Genomic DNA, 16,356 nt, shown 5'->3' with positions numbered 1-16,356 from the left:
GCGCATTGATGAACCTGAAGTTCGTGTGGGCGCGAGAGCCTCTTTCAGAAATGAGGGCCAGGGTTCGGTTGTTTGCCTTTGTGATTAACACTGCCTCGTAATGCAGCATTAAGAAAATAATTGCCCTGTGATATCCCTGAGCGACGCATGACGAATGAAGCCAGCAGGGCCAGGGACAAGCCAGAGCAAGCCAGGGAGGCCGGTGGGAGGCCCTGGGAAGGGTCGCCAAATGGGGATCTAAACTATAAAACTTACCCCATACGGTCATCGGTCATTCCAAAAGCCGCCACCCACAAAATTGAAATTGTAGCAAATACAGAGATGAGTACTCTGTTCAACCCGCCAGTAAGATAGACCAACAGAAATTATCAAGAACCTTTAGTAGACGTGAGCTTGTTCAAAAGGAATGCACCGGTTCCTGATTGAATCACTGACGGATCAGTGAGTGCTATTTTTAGAACTTCGAAGCTGTTGACTCTCCATTACTTGCGAGCATCGTATTCTTAAGAATACTCCCCAAAATAATGTGAACCCCGAATCAGATTACCCACACTCATTCATGGCTGTGTACACACTCGACCCTTGCACACCAACTACTAGATAAACTCGCGCTCTATACCTAGAATTCCTACTCCTGCAATTACTCCCTTCGATTCACCATCGCAATGTGGCGGCCCTTCAAAAGAGGTCGCACCGCTGTTAAAGGCATCTTCAAGCGTAGATGGTTTCAACGCAACCGCGTCACTACTATCGATGCTGAGAATGATACTGACTCGGTGGCGAGCTCTATTGATCGTTGCAACCGGTGTGAGTGCCCTCGCTCATGCGACTGTCACTGCCATATCGTTGCTGCTCCTTCTCCTCGGAACTCCCTTCCTGTTTCTTCTCAGGACTCCCATGCTCGTTGTCCAAATCCTTCTCCTCAGGCTTGTTCTCAGAGCCTTGTATTTTCTGCACAAGAGCGTGCGAACCAGGTCCCTACCGACGACAGAGGCGCCGAAACCCCTCGTCCTTGTTCTTCTACTGGCCCCGCTTTCACTCCTCCCCCTCCTACCTTGGACTATGAAAAAGTCGAGACTTCGCAGCCGCCGAATTGTCTTTTATCTGCCTCTCCTCCGGACTCATATCTCTCCTACGCCTCAATCGCTGCACTCCATCAACCTCCTCCAGATTGTGTGGGAAAATTGAGGTTACCGGTTCCTCTCCCCTCTGTTTCTCCGTCATCAAGGCGAGTTCATGTATTATATAGAAGGCGGATCAGGACACTCACCGCATTGACAATAGGTTATCTTCTCCTTCCCATAGTTTATGGGGAGTGGTTTCTCTCCCTTCTGTTGCTTCCCTGTCGCCCCATGCGGTTCAAACCCCGGTGGAAGATAATGTGGCGCCACCCGCCACACAACCCTACCGTAGTGCGATTATCAACAGGCCGGACACTAGTACAACCAGCAGATCGTCGACCGCGACAGCGTCAACGGCCGCTGTCACCTTGATTGAAGGGGAACAGGATCTGCTAAACTTCCCAGACGTGGGGCAGGCATTATCTGGATCTTTGTTCAGTCCCACTTCTCCACAACCTGGACCTTCGCAACACAATGTTTCGCAAGCATCGACATCGCATGCTGTGAATCATAACAGGGCCTCCTTTGATCGAACCTCGCCACTCGATGCACCGTTTCTTACTCGACCCTCAGCTCTATCTGGAGGGTCAGTAAAACGTTTCTAGCATTGGATTAGAATCCACTAACAATCTATCGTGTCTGTTCAGTTATACGGATCAAAACCATGCAATCTTATCACCCTCAGAACACTCTGCCATCGGAGAGACTCTGGGTGATGCACAAACTCAGACATACGATAATGGCGCCGACAGTCTGTTGTTTAGTGGACGAGCGGCATCATCGAACAGGTTCCCTTTTATCAGCCGTTCAGAGCAACTCAATGCGTCGGGGGCTCAGCCATTTGGTGAACCGTCTCATCTGGTAGGCCATTCGTTATTAGATGCAATGGCAGAGGTTGGTGGATACTCGACGTCAGGGAGCCCTACAGCAGCTAGACCGTCCCCGCTTGGCTATTATGCAATTCGTGTCAACGCAACCATTGAAGCCACGCGACTGGCTTCGCACTTGGATTCCGTCTTAGACCATCATTTGCAACGTATCGCGGAAGGTACAACACTTGTATGTTTTTTCTTGCACCGTTGCACCCGTATTTCACTATCAAGCGACAGAGTTGGGCCCTGGCACACGAATCGCAGAAACAGGTGTTCATTGGTCTGCTTTGTCTGCGGCGACTCATCGAAAGAATGCGTCAGCATGTACATGGAGCGCAAACTTTTGTCATGTTAGATACCCTGTGGGATTTCGAAGGGTGAGTTATAATTGGTTCTTATTTACCAATTACTGAAGTGTATATTATCAGGGAGCTCAACAGGCTAACGACGATGCTAGACAGCCTACCAGTTGGATCGGATGCCATATTGGCCTTTACGCTCTCATGTTTGGCCTTACCGGAGCGCTTTAACAAGCTATACGAGGAATATGAAGAAAGGGCGAGTATTTTTTTCTCATTGTACAGGAAGTACATGTTATGCTTACTCGCAAGTTTTCTTAAGTTCGGGCGAATTAAACGGTTCTTTCCTTTGTGAGATAGGCGGATTGGCGGCGGATGTCTTTGTTACTTAATTTTCTTACTTTTCTAGTTTATTGCTTTTCTAATCTCTTTCCCTTTTTCTTGGTCTTCCTTGTTACCCACCTTTCCCATCCTCCGCTTTTTCATTTTCTGTTTTTCCCTCCTAGTTTCGCGTGAAATATACCCTATCGCCTGCGTTTAAATGCCCGGTGTTTTAAAGTTCAGATCTAGTTGAGGCGTGACGTTGAAAAAAGGCAGAAAAAATAATCTGACACCTACATGTGGAAGACCGACAGCATTCTCCTCGACCAAATAAAGTACGGGAGATCAAGCACGAAAGACGAGTGCCATATTTAAGTATCTTGACGAAAGACTACTGAATGCTAATGCCGGTACAAGAACAGGAAACTCTATTACCTAATCTCTGATATCTTTGACTTATGAGTCCAAAGCGTTATTTTCCCCTCATTCCGTTTTCCTCCAGAGATCAATTCCGCCAAAACATCTCCAGATTAATCCATACCACCATGGCAGACACTGGCAGAAATCAGACTCCAAACGCGATACTGTCTCCTCCGGGACTCAAAAAAATACCACCGTACTGGTATCCATATACCACCATGGCTAAGATGCGTTGGCTGGGTCGCGAGCTGCTTGAGGTCGTCTCGACTGAGTTTCGGGACAGGTCTATGGAATACTACGTGCGTCCCTTGCAAATGACTGTGATAAGCTGCTGACAGTACACGTATATGCAGCGATACGCGTTAGAATCTGGTATGACGACTGTAAATGGCAAGATAGCTAAGCCGGACACTGTGCTGAAAGACGGTGACCGGATAGAGTAGGAAACTTTTTCACCGCAGTGTCGCCCTAACCTGATGATCACTAGAAATGTCGTGCATCGGCATGAACCACCTGTATCTTCGCGTTCTGTCAAAATCCTTCACCGCGATACCGAGCGCGAATTCATAATAGTTGACAAACCGGGCAGCATCGTTCGTTCGTTATCGCTCCTCAAGTCAAACAAGTTCGACTCTAACCAAAATTCATTTTGCTCTCTTACTTAGCCCGTTCATGCCTCAGGAAGATACTACAAGAACACTTTAATTGAAATCTTAGTTAATGATTTTGGTTTCTCCAAGGTCTATCGTATGTCAATTATCACCTTGAGTGAGATTATTGCTGAAATTAGAAAATAGCAGTTAACAGGTTAGATCGGTTGACATCCGGGTTGATGATCATTCCTTTGTCTTCTGATCGTGCTCGCCAATTGACGTCCGAGTTCACCGCTGGTACTGTTCAAAAGGAGTATATTGCACGGTGTAAAGGACGCTTTCCTGAGTCAGTTCCCTCGTCATTCTTTAATACGTTTCTCAACATGACTACTTTTGTTCCTGTGATTCAGTGAAGAGATTGTGTGCGAGGAGCCCTTACTTACTGTTGATAGGCAGATGGGGTTGAATATTGTTCATCCAGAGGGAAAGGTGTGTCTTCACTCGCATCAGATTTCCGATTCAAACGATGTAACCCATGGCTCTTCCGAACAGCACGCTAAAACCATCTTCAATCTCATTCGCTATGATGCCAGTACCGATAGCAGCGTGGTTCGATGCACGTTTTTTTTTTGTTGAAAAACACATGCCAAATCACTAATCTGCAATACAAAATCAGGTCGACCACTGACCGGACGTTGTGCGTACTTTAGAAGTCTTCTGTATACAATAGATCTGAGTTATTGTCCCTTTCCGCAGCACATCAAATCCGCGTCCACCTCCAATTCTTGGGTCATCCCATCGCTAATGACCCTGTGTATTCAGAAACACGAATCTGGGTATGGTTTCTTCGTGCCTTCTATCATCACAACCTCACGTCATTGGATTTAGGGCGAAAATGTGGGCAAAGGTGGAATTGACATAACTCCAAGCGAAGAAAGATCAGCGCCCGCTCCACCTGATCATCTACAAAACGAAGTGGAAGTCCAAGGAAATCCTGAATCGTTATGTAAAGATCCACCGAATGGTAATGCAGCTGAATCTATCCCAAACAAGCTACTGCCTCGTGAGACCGGCGAAGATATTGGCATGGGTTCGCCTGTGCCTCTTTCCAAAGAGGCTGTTCAAGTGATTACGCGTCTTCGGCATATGAAAGTATGTCATCGCGTATCTTTTTGTAAGATGTTGACATATCCTGACTACTTTTAGGACGAAGATGAAGATTGGAGTAGATGGAGAGATGTCATCTTCCGTGCTAAAGGTGCTTTATCTCCACGAAACTTGGTCGTCAAGGCGCCTCCGCCGCAGAATCGGAGGAAGAGAGGGGGAAAGGGAGAGTTCACTGCTGGCGGTAACAGCATCACCATCTCATCACGGTCTGCAACCCCTTTGGGTTTGGACACACCATCACCGGAAGCGACTTCCCCTCCGCTTGTGACTCCGACCGCAGTTGAACAGCCGCCACAACTTACAACTGAAGAAGCGCTAGAGAAGATCTCGCAAATGGTACCAGCTCCAGATCCCGACACTACGATCCAGTCGGAAAATTTGTACTGCCCCGATTGTTATTTGCCCCTTCATCCCGACCCAAAACCCGAAAAACTGTATATTTTCCTCCATGCGTTGAAGTATTCGACGAGTTTGGGAGCTTTTGAGACGGAAATGCCTGAGTGGTCCGCGGAGGGTTATGAATGGGATCAGACATGATAAAGCCATTATATACCTTGGTTTAATGAATACTCGTACGAATACGTTGACATACACTTTCTGCACAACTCAAGACCCCTCTCTTTCAGACATCCCCTCACATAGAATCAATACGCCCGTTCTCCTTCAATCCCTTCGCAAACTTCGATAGTCTAATTCTGACAATTCCAATCCGTCGATCCATTTTTGTCGATCTATACGCCGAAGCGCACTTCAGTTACTGTACCAAGCTTTGTGCGTAAAAACAGGACCAATATCGACTTTTGAACACTTTGGAATCTGTCTCTTCGGCTCCGGGGTAAGAGAAATTGCCGGTGAAACATTGGTGAGGGCGTAATTGCCGCCCGGAGGCGAATTGTAGAGATGGAATGAACGAGATGGGGATGAGTGGCGGAGCAAAGAAGGGCTTCGAGCGGTGTTACCATTTAAGAAGAATTTGCGAGTAGCCTGAGTGTTCTCCGCATATTTCAGCGTGCGCAAGTAATGATAATGATGTTGTATGAGTACATAGGGTATAGCATAGTATTATTACTAGACGAAATTTCTCAGACAAAGTCAAGGGATTATAAACAGCGGGACAGACCTTTATAAATTTCGACATGAATTTTCTGCAGACACCGTCAGTCAATATATAAGGTATGAAATTTTATCAACATACTTGTGAAACTCTGTTCGAAGTAGGTCATTGACAAAGTGTTGAGGTTTTCCACCGTCATTCATCGACTGATTCTTAAATACAAGATCTATAATCCGCAGCATTAACTTCAACCACGTCAAAAAAGACTCAGAAAAACAAAGCTGACCATCATCCCAACGTTTCTTCACAGAGAAAGTTCCAGGCGCTGTAGTATTCAATCCAGCAGGCGTTTGACCAAGCGCAGCAGCGAGATTCAATAATGGATTCGCTGTAGCTATATGTTCTTCTCTTGTAGCTGCATCTTGATCTGATTGCTCTTGCTCTTTTCTTGCTTTGTCTTCGGCTCGTTCTCGTTTTATTTTATCGAGTTCACGTAACAATTCAGCGGTTTCGTCTTCTTCGTCATCAGAGTCCTCTTCCTCTTCCTCACTGCTGAGATTAATTTGAGTCCGTCGGTGATATTAGGTAGGAATGAGTAACGCACCTTTCATCTGCTGCGCCCTTCTTAGACGCATTTCCATTATTACCGACTTTCTCCCCTTTCTCCTCTTCCTCGTCATCATCATCATCATCTTTATCCAAATCCAACGCCTCTTGTAACAACTTTCTTCTCTTATTCGACTCCTCATCACCACCACCTTCCACCGTCGCCTGCGCTTCAGAAGAAGCAGAAATACCCTCAATAGGTAACGGTGGCTTCCCCTCCGCTTTTCGTTTCTTATTCTTCGCCTCCGCTTCCGCCAAAAACAATTCAGCACGAAGATCACGTTTCTTGACTTCCGATGCAGACGTTTGTCCAACTTGACTAGATTAGAGAGTTTTGATAAATATGAAAGGTTGAATATTTTAATTCGGGGTTACATACCGGAATTTAAGTTTTGTGTGGGCGGCCATATCACGGACAGAGAATTGTCGTGAGCCACCCACGACAGTCCTAGCCTGCGCTGGATCCCATGTCGGTCTATGCGCTGTCGACATTTCAAAGTTGTTGTGGTTGTTGTTAAACGGAGTGTTGAGGAGTTGTGGGTCGAGCTGTCAAAACACGACCACACTTCCAAATTCGTCATCAAGTTCATTACATAATAAGATACCATCACGTGGTCAAATCGCGACGCGCTTTCGACGCGTCGTCGCCGTTACACGCGGAAAACATGAGGCACGATGTCCCAAAAAATCGAATATCCTCCCCTCCTCAAAAAAATTCGTAAAAATTCGTGTCATTAGATGTCATCACAGTCGAGTCGTACATAAGCGTAAATTAAATAATCAGCAGTTAAAAGTACAGAACAATCGTCCTAGTTGTACAACATGTTTTTTTAAACAGCAAAGCAAAAAAGAGAGGGATATTCAGCGAAAATGCAATGAGGTTGGGAAATATCTTGGGGAGGATATCATGGAGCAAGGTATAAATAACAAATTAGGACGTAGCGAGATCCAGAAAATGGCGAACAGATCGATGACTGAGGAAGTCTAAGGGGCGTGAAGGATGACGAAAGAATAAAACTTCAGAGTCCTTGCTAAGGCTCGTTATCGTGGACCAGTGCGTTGGCTCTTGGCCTCAGATTTTTGACGCATTGGTGCTTTTCTTTTGCGATTCTGGCGCAGTATCTCGGTTTTATAAGCTGACTCGAGTTGCTGATGAAGGTAGCGTAGTTTTAGACGGTCATAGGAAGCCTAAAAAGTGCGAATAAGCATGAGCCATGTATTGAGGAAATTGACATACATGAAGCTTGGTTGAGATATCGACATATTTCGTCTCATGCGCTAGTAGTTTTTGAAGCAACATATCAAGTTGTTTTTGAGAAAACTTTCTGCGTGCTTCAACAAAATCGCGCATGGAAGTCAACCGCTCTACGGTTCTGCGTTCATTTAGCATTGAGTCCAACATCACCTCGCAAAAGAAATAAACGCACCTTCCGAAAGAAGACAGCCTCAGTTGTAGCTTCCATTGCCAATCTCCTTCTCGCACATCTATATGAGACTGAGGGATATTTCGCCGTCTAGCGATCGCCTCTTGCACATCTAGTAAGGCAACCTCCACGCGATACGTCGCATCTATATGTTTTCGCAAGAAGTAATGTGTATACGATCGGAAGAAACACTATAAAGCACCTTCAGGTCCCCGAAACAGAGAAGAGAAGGAAAAAAGTACTCGCATCGCGTAGCGCTTGAATATCTCGAACAGCAGCCTTCACCCAATTCAACACTCGAGGCACCATTTCTTCCTCTTCTAAATCTGGGTCTCCTGGTTTTCCTGCTGAGAGCGAAGGAAGCGTAGTAGGCATAGGGAGTGAAGGCATTGAAGCAGGTGGTGGAGGGGGAAGGAAATTTGCATCTGTCTGGAGCGTGTTCCAGTTTATAGTGGGATCTATGTGCACGCCCAAACCAACACGATGCCGCCTGCTACCTTCCTCATTTCCAATAAGTCCCCTTCCCACACCAATATCACTCGGACCCGCAGAGATATTAAACGCAGTTTTCGGAATGCTAAAGACTGTGCCTGGTGAAAGCATGGCCTGTTCGACTTGAACAGGTCGAGGTGGTGGCGAGGTAGCAGGAGGCAATGGTTGTGTTAATTCAAAAGGTGGCGAATCTCCAAGGACCGCAAGTCTATGTTCATGATCCAACGAACCTGGCGTTGGATATTGTTGTTCGTGAGCAACCTCCTCCTCCTCCTCCTCCTCTCTGATTTCATCTATCCTCCCTGATTCGCGATAAACCGGTCTCCCAGTCGCGTCGAAATCCCAATTCCCCACAACTTGATAATGTCCCACTTGAAGTGGCTCTCTCCGTCTTTCATAATTCTGACCCCAACTTCGCGTTCGATGAGACTGTGAATACCCAGGGTGGCGATGGTGGTCATGATTGTCAGAACCTCGACTCTGGAAGTCGACCGGCGAAAGCCCGCTGACGGCAGAACCAGAAGGAAGACCGACGAGAGGATTGTCGAGCGGATCAGTTTCGGGCATGGGAAGAGAGAGAATGTTGGGATGTGGCGAATGTGGCGGCGGATCATTGTTGTGTCTCTCCATTCCATCCCCTCCGTCACTGATTCCGCGCCCGACGCCTCGCTCATGGCTCCGTCGAGGCGTCGACTCGTGTCTAGGACCGCTAGGCGTCGAGCCTAGAAAAGATGCCTGCTCTGAAGTAAAGTACCCGGGTGGTGTAGATGCATACGAGGTCGTGACCGTCATCGTTTTGTCGTTACTCTTTTTTCGAGACGGAAGGCTTGGGAGAGGTTTTGTTTTCGTCGTCTGTACCACAGATTTTTTAGCCATAGAAGTACAAAAAAGCAAGAAGGAACTGGTCGTGAAATGGTCGTGGAAGAGACTGGACAAGATTTTGTGTTCAACTATTCTGACTATTTGCCCACGCTCCGCCAAACCAACCATTTGCATCCGAAATAACGACAATCTCCAGGGACGGCTCTCTTCTTGTTCCCGTATCATCACTCTGGGCGACCCTTTTTTTGTTCAAACGCATAGCGAAATTACAACAATAGATTCACAACGCATCCATGGTAATACGAAAAGAAAAAAAACAACAAAGATGTGGCAACGTAGATACAACCAAGCTATATTCCGGACTAGGCCACTCCTAGCTCTCTCATAAGATCCTTAACCCACATCCCACTAAATCGACCTCACTCCACGGCCGTTTAAAACAAGCATACGAAATTGCTCGGGAAAATGTGCTTCCCTTCAACTTTCCTGGCATCATCCAGTAGTTCTCCGCTCCACCATCCGTCTTCGGGCGCCGATGTTACGGCAATAACATCCCCAGCTTGAAAATCGAATTCTTCGTCGATCGTCGCCTGATAGTCATACAGTGCTCGCACTAGATGTCGGTTAATCAAAAATAAAATTGAATACAAAACATGTATGACGTACCATAAAATAAAACTTTGCGCCCAAAAGCAGACTCCTCCTGAGTCGTGTGTCCATTAGCAGGCTGCACTGGTAAATGTGTACCTGGCCGCAAAGAAGGCGTTCGAGTGATCCTTCCCGAAGTTGGAGACGCCGAACTAGGAGTCCTGGCTATCGACGTCGGTGCCGTAAATGCGGTAGAGTTGCTGTTCGAAGTAGATATTGGAGGAGGAGGGGGAGGAGGAGACTGTGTTAGTGACTCGGGGCCGGATATGTGCATACCATCGGCTTGAGCGGTAGGACCTCGACTCGTATCAATTGAATTCTCAACAGCTTCACCTTCTTGATATGGGTAGGAGAGTGGCCGAGGAGGACGATTGCTCTTGCGTTCAAAATTCGCGTATTGAGTTTTAGAGGCTATTGATGGATCGCTGGAATCAATAGACATATTTGGAGGTTGAGGTAATTCATTTCCAGATGCATATTCCTCTGCAAAAGTGAGAGCGTCCCGTTCTGGCTCGAATTGGTCAAGCGACTCTCGTATTCTTTCGCAAGACTGTCAATGCCGTTAACGCGATACAGGCGGAGGAGAAAAGGAGCCGAACGTACCTGATCATCACTCACGCACAAGGTCGACACCTCGTTGGCATACAGCCATAGGTTGTCCTTCATGAATTCCATTCTCTCCTCTTCCAGATCATGACACGAGTCACAGAAACTCTTCCATTCCGTCTGCCACTCTGCCAATAACTCCACTACAGTCTGTGTGAAAGCCAGAAAATCCTTTTCATTCGCCTTGGCGGTTTCCCTCGTCCGAGCTAATTTTGACTCCAATCTCTGAGCATCAGGCCCGGCGGCAGTATAATTGAGTTGTTGGGTATACGAATTAATTCTCGACCTGTCGTTTTCACACTTTTCCCAAGCTCGAGTAGCAAAAGTTTCTTGAGTTTGACGATGTTTCAGTTTCTTCCCAATGTTAGCCTGAAGCGTAAGACGATGTTGTACTTGTTTCTGATGAAACTCGTCGGCCTGTTTCTCCAGGACATTGCGCATGCGGTCCGCAAGCTCAAGATGACTCCCAGCCTGCACCTCTGTCTCCTTCTGGAGCATGTTCAACGACGAACGAAGTTCGCTAGACCCTTGTTTCAGAAAGTTGTACGGAATGATGAAATGCAGATCGGGAGAGCTCACCCGACTTCCTCCACACCGATGGGTACTTTGGAGAGTTTTGCGAGTTTCTGTGCATACTCTGTCTCGATGTTCGTCCTACGATCATCATCAGAAAAATAGTGAAAACCCCATGGTACCTTTTCGCTCGGAAAGCCGACGTTTCCCCGCCCTCGCGGGTCACACCTCGGACAGCGAGCGAGAGATAAACAGGGCTGGATACTGACCTCTCGCGCCAGAAGCTTCGTAGTTCATCCATGGTCCTCTCCGCGCCCCTCATTCGCGCCAAGAGGACGTTGGGACCAGTATCGCCGGGGCCCCAGAACGCGTTGCAGTAGTCGCGGTTCTGGTAGCCATGGAAGGGGTCTACGCCGTTGGCCCTAGCGGGGGCATACCTAGCGAGGGAGGTGACGCTTTGCTGTGCGGGGACCTGCTGCATGGGTGGCGGGGAGGCGAGTCTGCGAGAAAGTAGTGAGGGGTGACTGACTGATATTTGATGCTGGATCTGATAGACGCCTATCTATTCAATTACATTAGACTACATACAGTTTCATCTTCCACCCTCCGCCCCTGCCCAGCTCTGGTCTCGGCACAGCAGCAGCACTTCTCTGCCCCGCGACTGCCTCCGCTGCATCCCAGATCTCCTCGACAGCATCACCCAGCTCCTGCCCAAATCGCTCCAGGTCGTCTTGCAGCCCCTGGCCCTCGGCTCGATGCTCCGCTGTGAACTGCAGCAAATGGGGCAATAACTTGCGTACCTCATCTGCTTTTGGTGTTCAATGTGGCTATCAAAAGAAGCGACACACGGCGCGCGTACCTTGCATCACCTTGAACCGCTCAACCATCTTCGCAACCGACTTGATCAAATAGTCTTCTTCATCCACCGTCCCTTTCCTCCCCGACCCGGCCTTCCTCTCCAATTTGCGTTTACTTCGGGAGCTCCTTTTAGATGTTCTCGATGCCGTCGATGCCGCCACTGTGTAACGCGTAAAGGTTGTTGGGGCCATGGAAACATCAGTCATCACATCAATGTTGCTTAGCCCCGCTTCTTCAACCCCATAGAAAGCATCTATGTAACACCACTTGAGCTTAGATTACCGGGCATGAGTATCGCCAGCTCAGCGCACATACCAGGCTCTTCCACTTTCTTCACGCGTAGTTCCCGCAGTCTTGGCACTTGTTTTCGTAATTGCTCCCGCATCTCCATGACATCTTCCGTGAATTGTCCTTTGCTTTCGAACGCCGCGGGGTACACAACCTCTTCTAGCAACTCTCCTTTTCCGGACAAAGCAATCTGTCATTGCATGTCAATCACAATTTTTTTTGATTCCGGAATAATCAAAGAGGGGCACCCACAACTCTCCGGGCTTCGGAAAACCCATTCCCGCTTACGAGCGCAATAACAGCTTCCCTAACATCTCTCGCGTAATCTAACAACACCGTTGCTGCTTCAGGATGTCTTCTTTTGGAAACGAGGTCCTCTACAGGAAATCACTTCAATTGATTTTCGGTCCGTTCAAACAATGTTCTCTCACCAGAAATCCGATATGCGGTTTCTTCTAAATGCTCCTCAGACATCCCTGTTTCTACGGCAAGCATAAATAACTCTTGCCATTGCAATGCCTTTTCATATGCGACCATCGCTTTCTGTTGTTTCCGAGCTTCAATAAACACTATAGTCCATCAAAATCAGCAATAGTCACCACAAACTCAAAGATCATATACCTGAAGCAGCCTGTTTAAACTCTCTCCTGTCGTACAACCAGTCGCCATAGATCTCTAAAATCCTCTGTCAATCAAACAAATTTACGTTAGCTGAAGAAGTCGGTAGTAGAGCGCGTTGCGTTTCACCTTGTATTGATCAGTTCCCTTCCAAATCCCTATCGCTACTTCGTGAAGTTGGTGCTTCTCAATATAATCGACCGCTTCGTCAAAACGTCCGGTATCTAATGACAGAAAGCGCCCAACGTCAGAAAGTTAATGAAATGTCAGGAACAAAAACCTCCGCTCCACCTGCCATGCTCAAATTCTTGAGAGCCCTTTGATACCTCCGCAAATGATCATCGATCCTGAATCTTTGATAAAACTTCTCGAGCGCTCTCAGTTCCCGAAGGAACGGTAGGTATTCCCTAGGATCCTACCAATAAGATTAAGACCCATCATCAAATGCAAACTCCGCGAGCCGCGCTTACCTTCTGTGCATGCTGTGCGATCATCAACACCAAACTAAAATCATACATCCCCAATGCGGTATCAAATAATTGATTGGCGTCCACGAGGAAGATGATATATTTAACCGCATCCTCGACCACAGTCGGATCAGAATCTGTAACATCAAGAAGGGAAAAAACTGCAGTGTCAGACACACAGCCCGCGCGTTAATTAAATGCGGACCTCGGAGCTGTAAGAGGAGGGATAACCCAGCCTCGTGATCCGGTGGTGATTTCACAACAAATGCTGTGAGGATGGCATTGACATATTTGATCATGTCGATACATTCAAGTTCCTGACGTACAGCGTCGCATACCTCAGCGGTCGTTTCGGGTGAGTGCATACTTTGACTATCACATTGACAAATGTCAGTGTACTGCATTGATGCATACGGGGGGAGGTCTTACCTGATATTGGTCAAAAACAAGTTGAGATGATCAACCTCGTACACTTGCTCCACGAAACTCCGCACGTTGCTCAAAAATCGAGCCCGATCATGTTCGACAATGACGCTCAAGTCAATTCTATGTTTCCTACATGCAAAGAAAGCTTTTCTGTATTCACCCCTAACCAGTCGACATCAGCTCCTTTCGTCAAATAAATATACAGAGTCAAAAACTTACTCATCCAAATCTCGTTTCACGACTTCCATAACAAGCGGTCTGGGATTGATCGTTTCCAAATTACCCCTAGGCATTTGCAGCACTAGACTCATTGTGCTTGGCACAACAGTTACGATCCGAGAACCCCTTTCAACTTTCCTCGTCGGCCAATCCTTCGCTGCTTCTTTCACTGCCTCCAAAGCATTATCCAAACTCTCATATACAAGTCGATTCAAGGATGCTAGAGGTGCGAATATCGCTTCGTGCGTTGTGGTAGTGTAAATCAAGAATCCGGACGCTGCTGTAAATGAAGTAGCATTCGACACAACGGTAATGGGTTCATATGTTGCGCGAGTAGCGTACAATCTTCCTGATTTGGTGAGACCGATGAAGACTTTGTCAACTTGATCGTCGTGAACCACATCGATGGCCCGTGAAAGCACGCTGAATTCAGGAAAATGGGAAAGTTTTTCGAGTGAGCTTTCTGATTCGGGTGCAACTGGGATAGTGCTCTAGCGGAAACTTCAACAAAGAAATAAAGAAAGACTTACACTGATAAATCGCTCCATCAGCACTCTGGAAGTACTCCCCCGTGTCATCCAAGATCCTCACATTCCTCTGCATCAGCTCAAATCTCTGCTTCAACGCGGATGGTCCTTCACTTTTGATTCTCACAATCACATCCGTTTTCAAATTTGATCCAAGGACTGTGATACTCCATGAAGCCTCAGTAACATATCTCAACGCGACTTGCCTCCAGTATAAAGAAGTATCGTCATCCGCCACGAATCCTGACCAAACTTTTACTTGATCAAAGACCTTGCAACGGCCTGGACCTAGACGTGTATGCATTTCCCATACTTCCAAATAACCTGTTTGCCAGAGGATAGCAAGTGCATCATTTTGACGAGAGTAGCTTGCATGAATGGGCGTCTTTGGTGAATAACTGACGGTTTGATGTAGGTTGGGAGAGATTGAAAGTTTGAAAGAGGACATTGGAGGAGGAACATTTTGCGTTCGGAATGGCGTTAGCAGAACGGAAGCTACAAGTGCTACTCAGTATGGAGCGCATTGTATGGTGCGACAAAGACTTACAACCATCGAAAACAGCGACGCTACCAGAATCAAATGGGAGTGGCGCAGGTGAAGAAAAGGTATCCCATACGTATGATCTATGGATAACCTGTGCTATAAATCAATTAATTTCCAAAAAATTTGTCGATTTGAAGAGAAATGTACTGGATGTGGTGAGGATGAGAGACGATGGGATCTCAGGATGCCAGCTGACGGACGTGAATCTTGATTCTTTTGCGCGGGACATTTGTACAGCGATCTCTTGCTTCAGGTACCTGCAGAAAATTGAAAATCTAAGTCAAACAGATGAAAAGCTACGAAACTTACCAATGATAATTGCCCACAGTCCAGAGTTGCACTATATCAAATTGAATTTGACGAGAGAGGAACGTTGAAAAAAACATACCGACATCCCCTGTATCATGCTCTATCCACAGTGAAAGAATATTTGAATCACAACTCCAAGCAGCCTCCTTCACTTTATACCCCCATTTTCTCTCGTCGGCACTTTCCAAACCTTTGAAAGTACCACCTATATCCATCATACTTAACCCGAATTCTCCATGCCTCAATCCATTCCTCTCAAAAAAAACCACGTCATGTCTCTCCGTTTTACCAGGACCGCCACCCTCAAAACCGAACCTTTGAGTTGCAACTATCAGATTCCCAGAAGGTCGCCAAGCGAGCGTGTGTTCCAGTCCCGGTACATTTTCTGATGTAGACTGTAACGCAGCCTGTCGATCGTATACTCGAACAATCCGTTTTACGAAACCTTCCGGAGAAGGAAGAGACAATGATGAAACAACAAAATACGCTCCGTCGCCGCGCCAGCTTATTCGAGGAAGACCATCATCATCTGGACTTGTGCCCACCTTCGTTACAGCGGGTGTCTGAGCGGCGGTTTTCCCAAGCGAACCATGAAACTGTGTTTGTTTTGAACCCCAGCCAACATTTATGGGGGCATCTGGAAAAGGTGGTGAGAATGAAAAGGAAACGTGAGGACAACAGGGACGGTTTTCTACCCTCGCCAAATTCGGTTGTGTGTATGGGCGCCTCCGAGAGAACCTCGAAAGATGAGGTCATAAGTATGAGCTTTCCCTCCCCTACAAATAATGAGGTTGAAATATATGCCAGATTTGAATATCCTGCATACCTGTCACTAGCGCTAACAACAGTTCATCTGGTGCCCAAGTCGCTGCAAGAATTCCTGGCTCGACACTCCCTTCGACATCCGGCTAAGTTTTATCAGCACTGAACACAACTGGATACCGGAAGAAACACACCACAGGTTCGTCAACCTCTAGCGGAATTGCAGTGATATCACCCCCACGCGTTATGACCACAATTCTCTTTGTTTCAGCGATCAACTTGAGAGATACGACTTGTCTGGATTTTACGTCATTTGAAGAGGCAGTTGTTGAAAACAATGTCACAAGTTCAGGATTCTAGCGAAGGAAGTCAAAGATGAA

The 16,356-nt window shown here is 47.0% G+C and overlaps 6 protein-coding genes across 6 annotated transcripts; 2 read left to right on the top strand and 4 right to left on the bottom strand.

Moving 5' to 3' along the window:
- Window positions 1-665: 665 nt before the first annotated feature.
- On the top strand, window positions 666-2,628 carry AGABI2DRAFT_118236 (hypothetical protein; the record flags this gene model as incomplete). Its single annotated transcript, XM_006461274.1, has 6 exons — window positions 666-1,196; window positions 1,250-1,707; window positions 1,769-2,180; window positions 2,231-2,370; window positions 2,422-2,555; window positions 2,615-2,628. 6 exons carry the CDS (start codon window positions 666-668, stop codon window positions 2,626-2,628), a joined length of 1,689 nt encoding a protein of 562 aa, XP_006461337.1.
- A 443-nt stretch (window positions 2,629-3,071) lies between these two features.
- Window positions 3,072-5,393, top strand: AGABI2DRAFT_185612 (hypothetical protein; the record flags this gene model as incomplete). Its single annotated transcript, XM_006461273.1, has 11 exons — window positions 3,072-3,332; window positions 3,387-3,472; window positions 3,521-3,626; window positions 3,699-3,780; window positions 3,831-3,972; window positions 4,037-4,115; window positions 4,179-4,242; window positions 4,303-4,323; window positions 4,383-4,462; window positions 4,515-4,778; window positions 4,833-5,393. 11 exons carry the CDS (start codon window positions 3,072-3,074, stop codon window positions 5,328-5,330), a joined length of 1,683 nt encoding a protein of 560 aa, XP_006461336.1. The 3' UTR covers window positions 5,331-5,393.
- Window positions 5,394-5,799: 406 nt separating this feature from the next.
- AGABI2DRAFT_192859 (hypothetical protein) lies at window positions 5,800-7,010 on the bottom strand. The gene is made up of 6 exons (XM_006461272.1): window positions 6,833-7,010; window positions 6,452-6,772; window positions 6,134-6,399; window positions 5,989-6,073; window positions 5,914-5,938; window positions 5,800-5,861 (listed from the first exon to the last, which is right to left on the bottom strand). Exons 1-6 carry the CDS (start codon window positions 6,943-6,945, stop codon window positions 5,859-5,861), a joined length of 813 nt encoding a protein of 270 aa, XP_006461335.1. The 5' UTR covers window positions 6,946-7,010; the 3' UTR covers window positions 5,800-5,858.
- Window positions 7,011-7,494: 484 nt separating this feature from the next.
- AGABI2DRAFT_118233 (hypothetical protein) lies at window positions 7,495-9,245 on the bottom strand (the record flags this gene model as incomplete). Its single annotated transcript, XM_006461271.1, has 4 exons — window positions 7,495-7,641; window positions 7,691-7,826; window positions 7,881-8,022; window positions 8,120-9,245. The coding sequence occupies 4 exons, from the start codon at window positions 9,243-9,245 to the stop codon at window positions 7,495-7,497; spliced, it is 1,551 nt and encodes a 516-aa protein (XP_006461334.1).
- Window positions 9,246-9,442: 197 nt separating this feature from the next.
- Window positions 9,443-11,500, bottom strand: AGABI2DRAFT_192858 (hypothetical protein). Its single transcript, XM_006461270.1, has 5 exons — window positions 11,228-11,500; window positions 11,025-11,099; window positions 10,443-10,965; window positions 9,858-10,389; window positions 9,443-9,804 (listed from the first exon to the last, which is right to left on the bottom strand). The coding sequence occupies exons 1-5, from the start codon at window positions 11,437-11,439 to the stop codon at window positions 9,626-9,628; spliced, it is 1,521 nt and encodes a 506-aa protein (XP_006461333.1). The 5' UTR covers window positions 11,440-11,500; the 3' UTR covers window positions 9,443-9,625.
- Window positions 11,501-11,505: 5 nt separating this feature from the next.
- AGABI2DRAFT_222072 (hypothetical protein) lies at window positions 11,506-15,970 on the bottom strand (the record flags this gene model as incomplete). Its single annotated transcript, XM_006461269.1, has 18 exons — window positions 11,506-11,763; window positions 11,818-12,069; window positions 12,132-12,294; window positions 12,357-12,481; window positions 12,536-12,673; window positions 12,726-12,789; window positions 12,852-12,946; window positions 13,014-13,137; window positions 13,193-13,326; window positions 13,395-13,561; window positions 13,619-13,777; window positions 13,835-14,323; window positions 14,361-14,856; window positions 14,909-15,001; window positions 15,053-15,162; window positions 15,215-15,245; window positions 15,294-15,851; window positions 15,910-15,970. 18 exons carry the CDS (start codon window positions 15,968-15,970, stop codon window positions 11,534-11,536), a joined length of 3,489 nt encoding a protein of 1,162 aa, XP_006461332.1. The 3' UTR covers window positions 11,506-11,533.
- Window positions 15,971-16,356: the final 386 nt, after the last annotated feature.

Source organism: Agaricus bisporus (assembly GCF_000300575.1).
Source record: "Agaricus bisporus var. bisporus H97 unplaced genomic scaffold AGABI2scaffold_5, whole genome shotgun sequence".
Lineage (NCBI taxonomy): Eukaryota > Fungi > Basidiomycota > Agaricomycetes > Agaricales > Agaricaceae > Agaricus > Agaricus bisporus.
The sequence above is the reverse complement of the archived record's forward strand: the minus strand, read 5'-3'. Positions and strand labels throughout refer to the sequence as shown.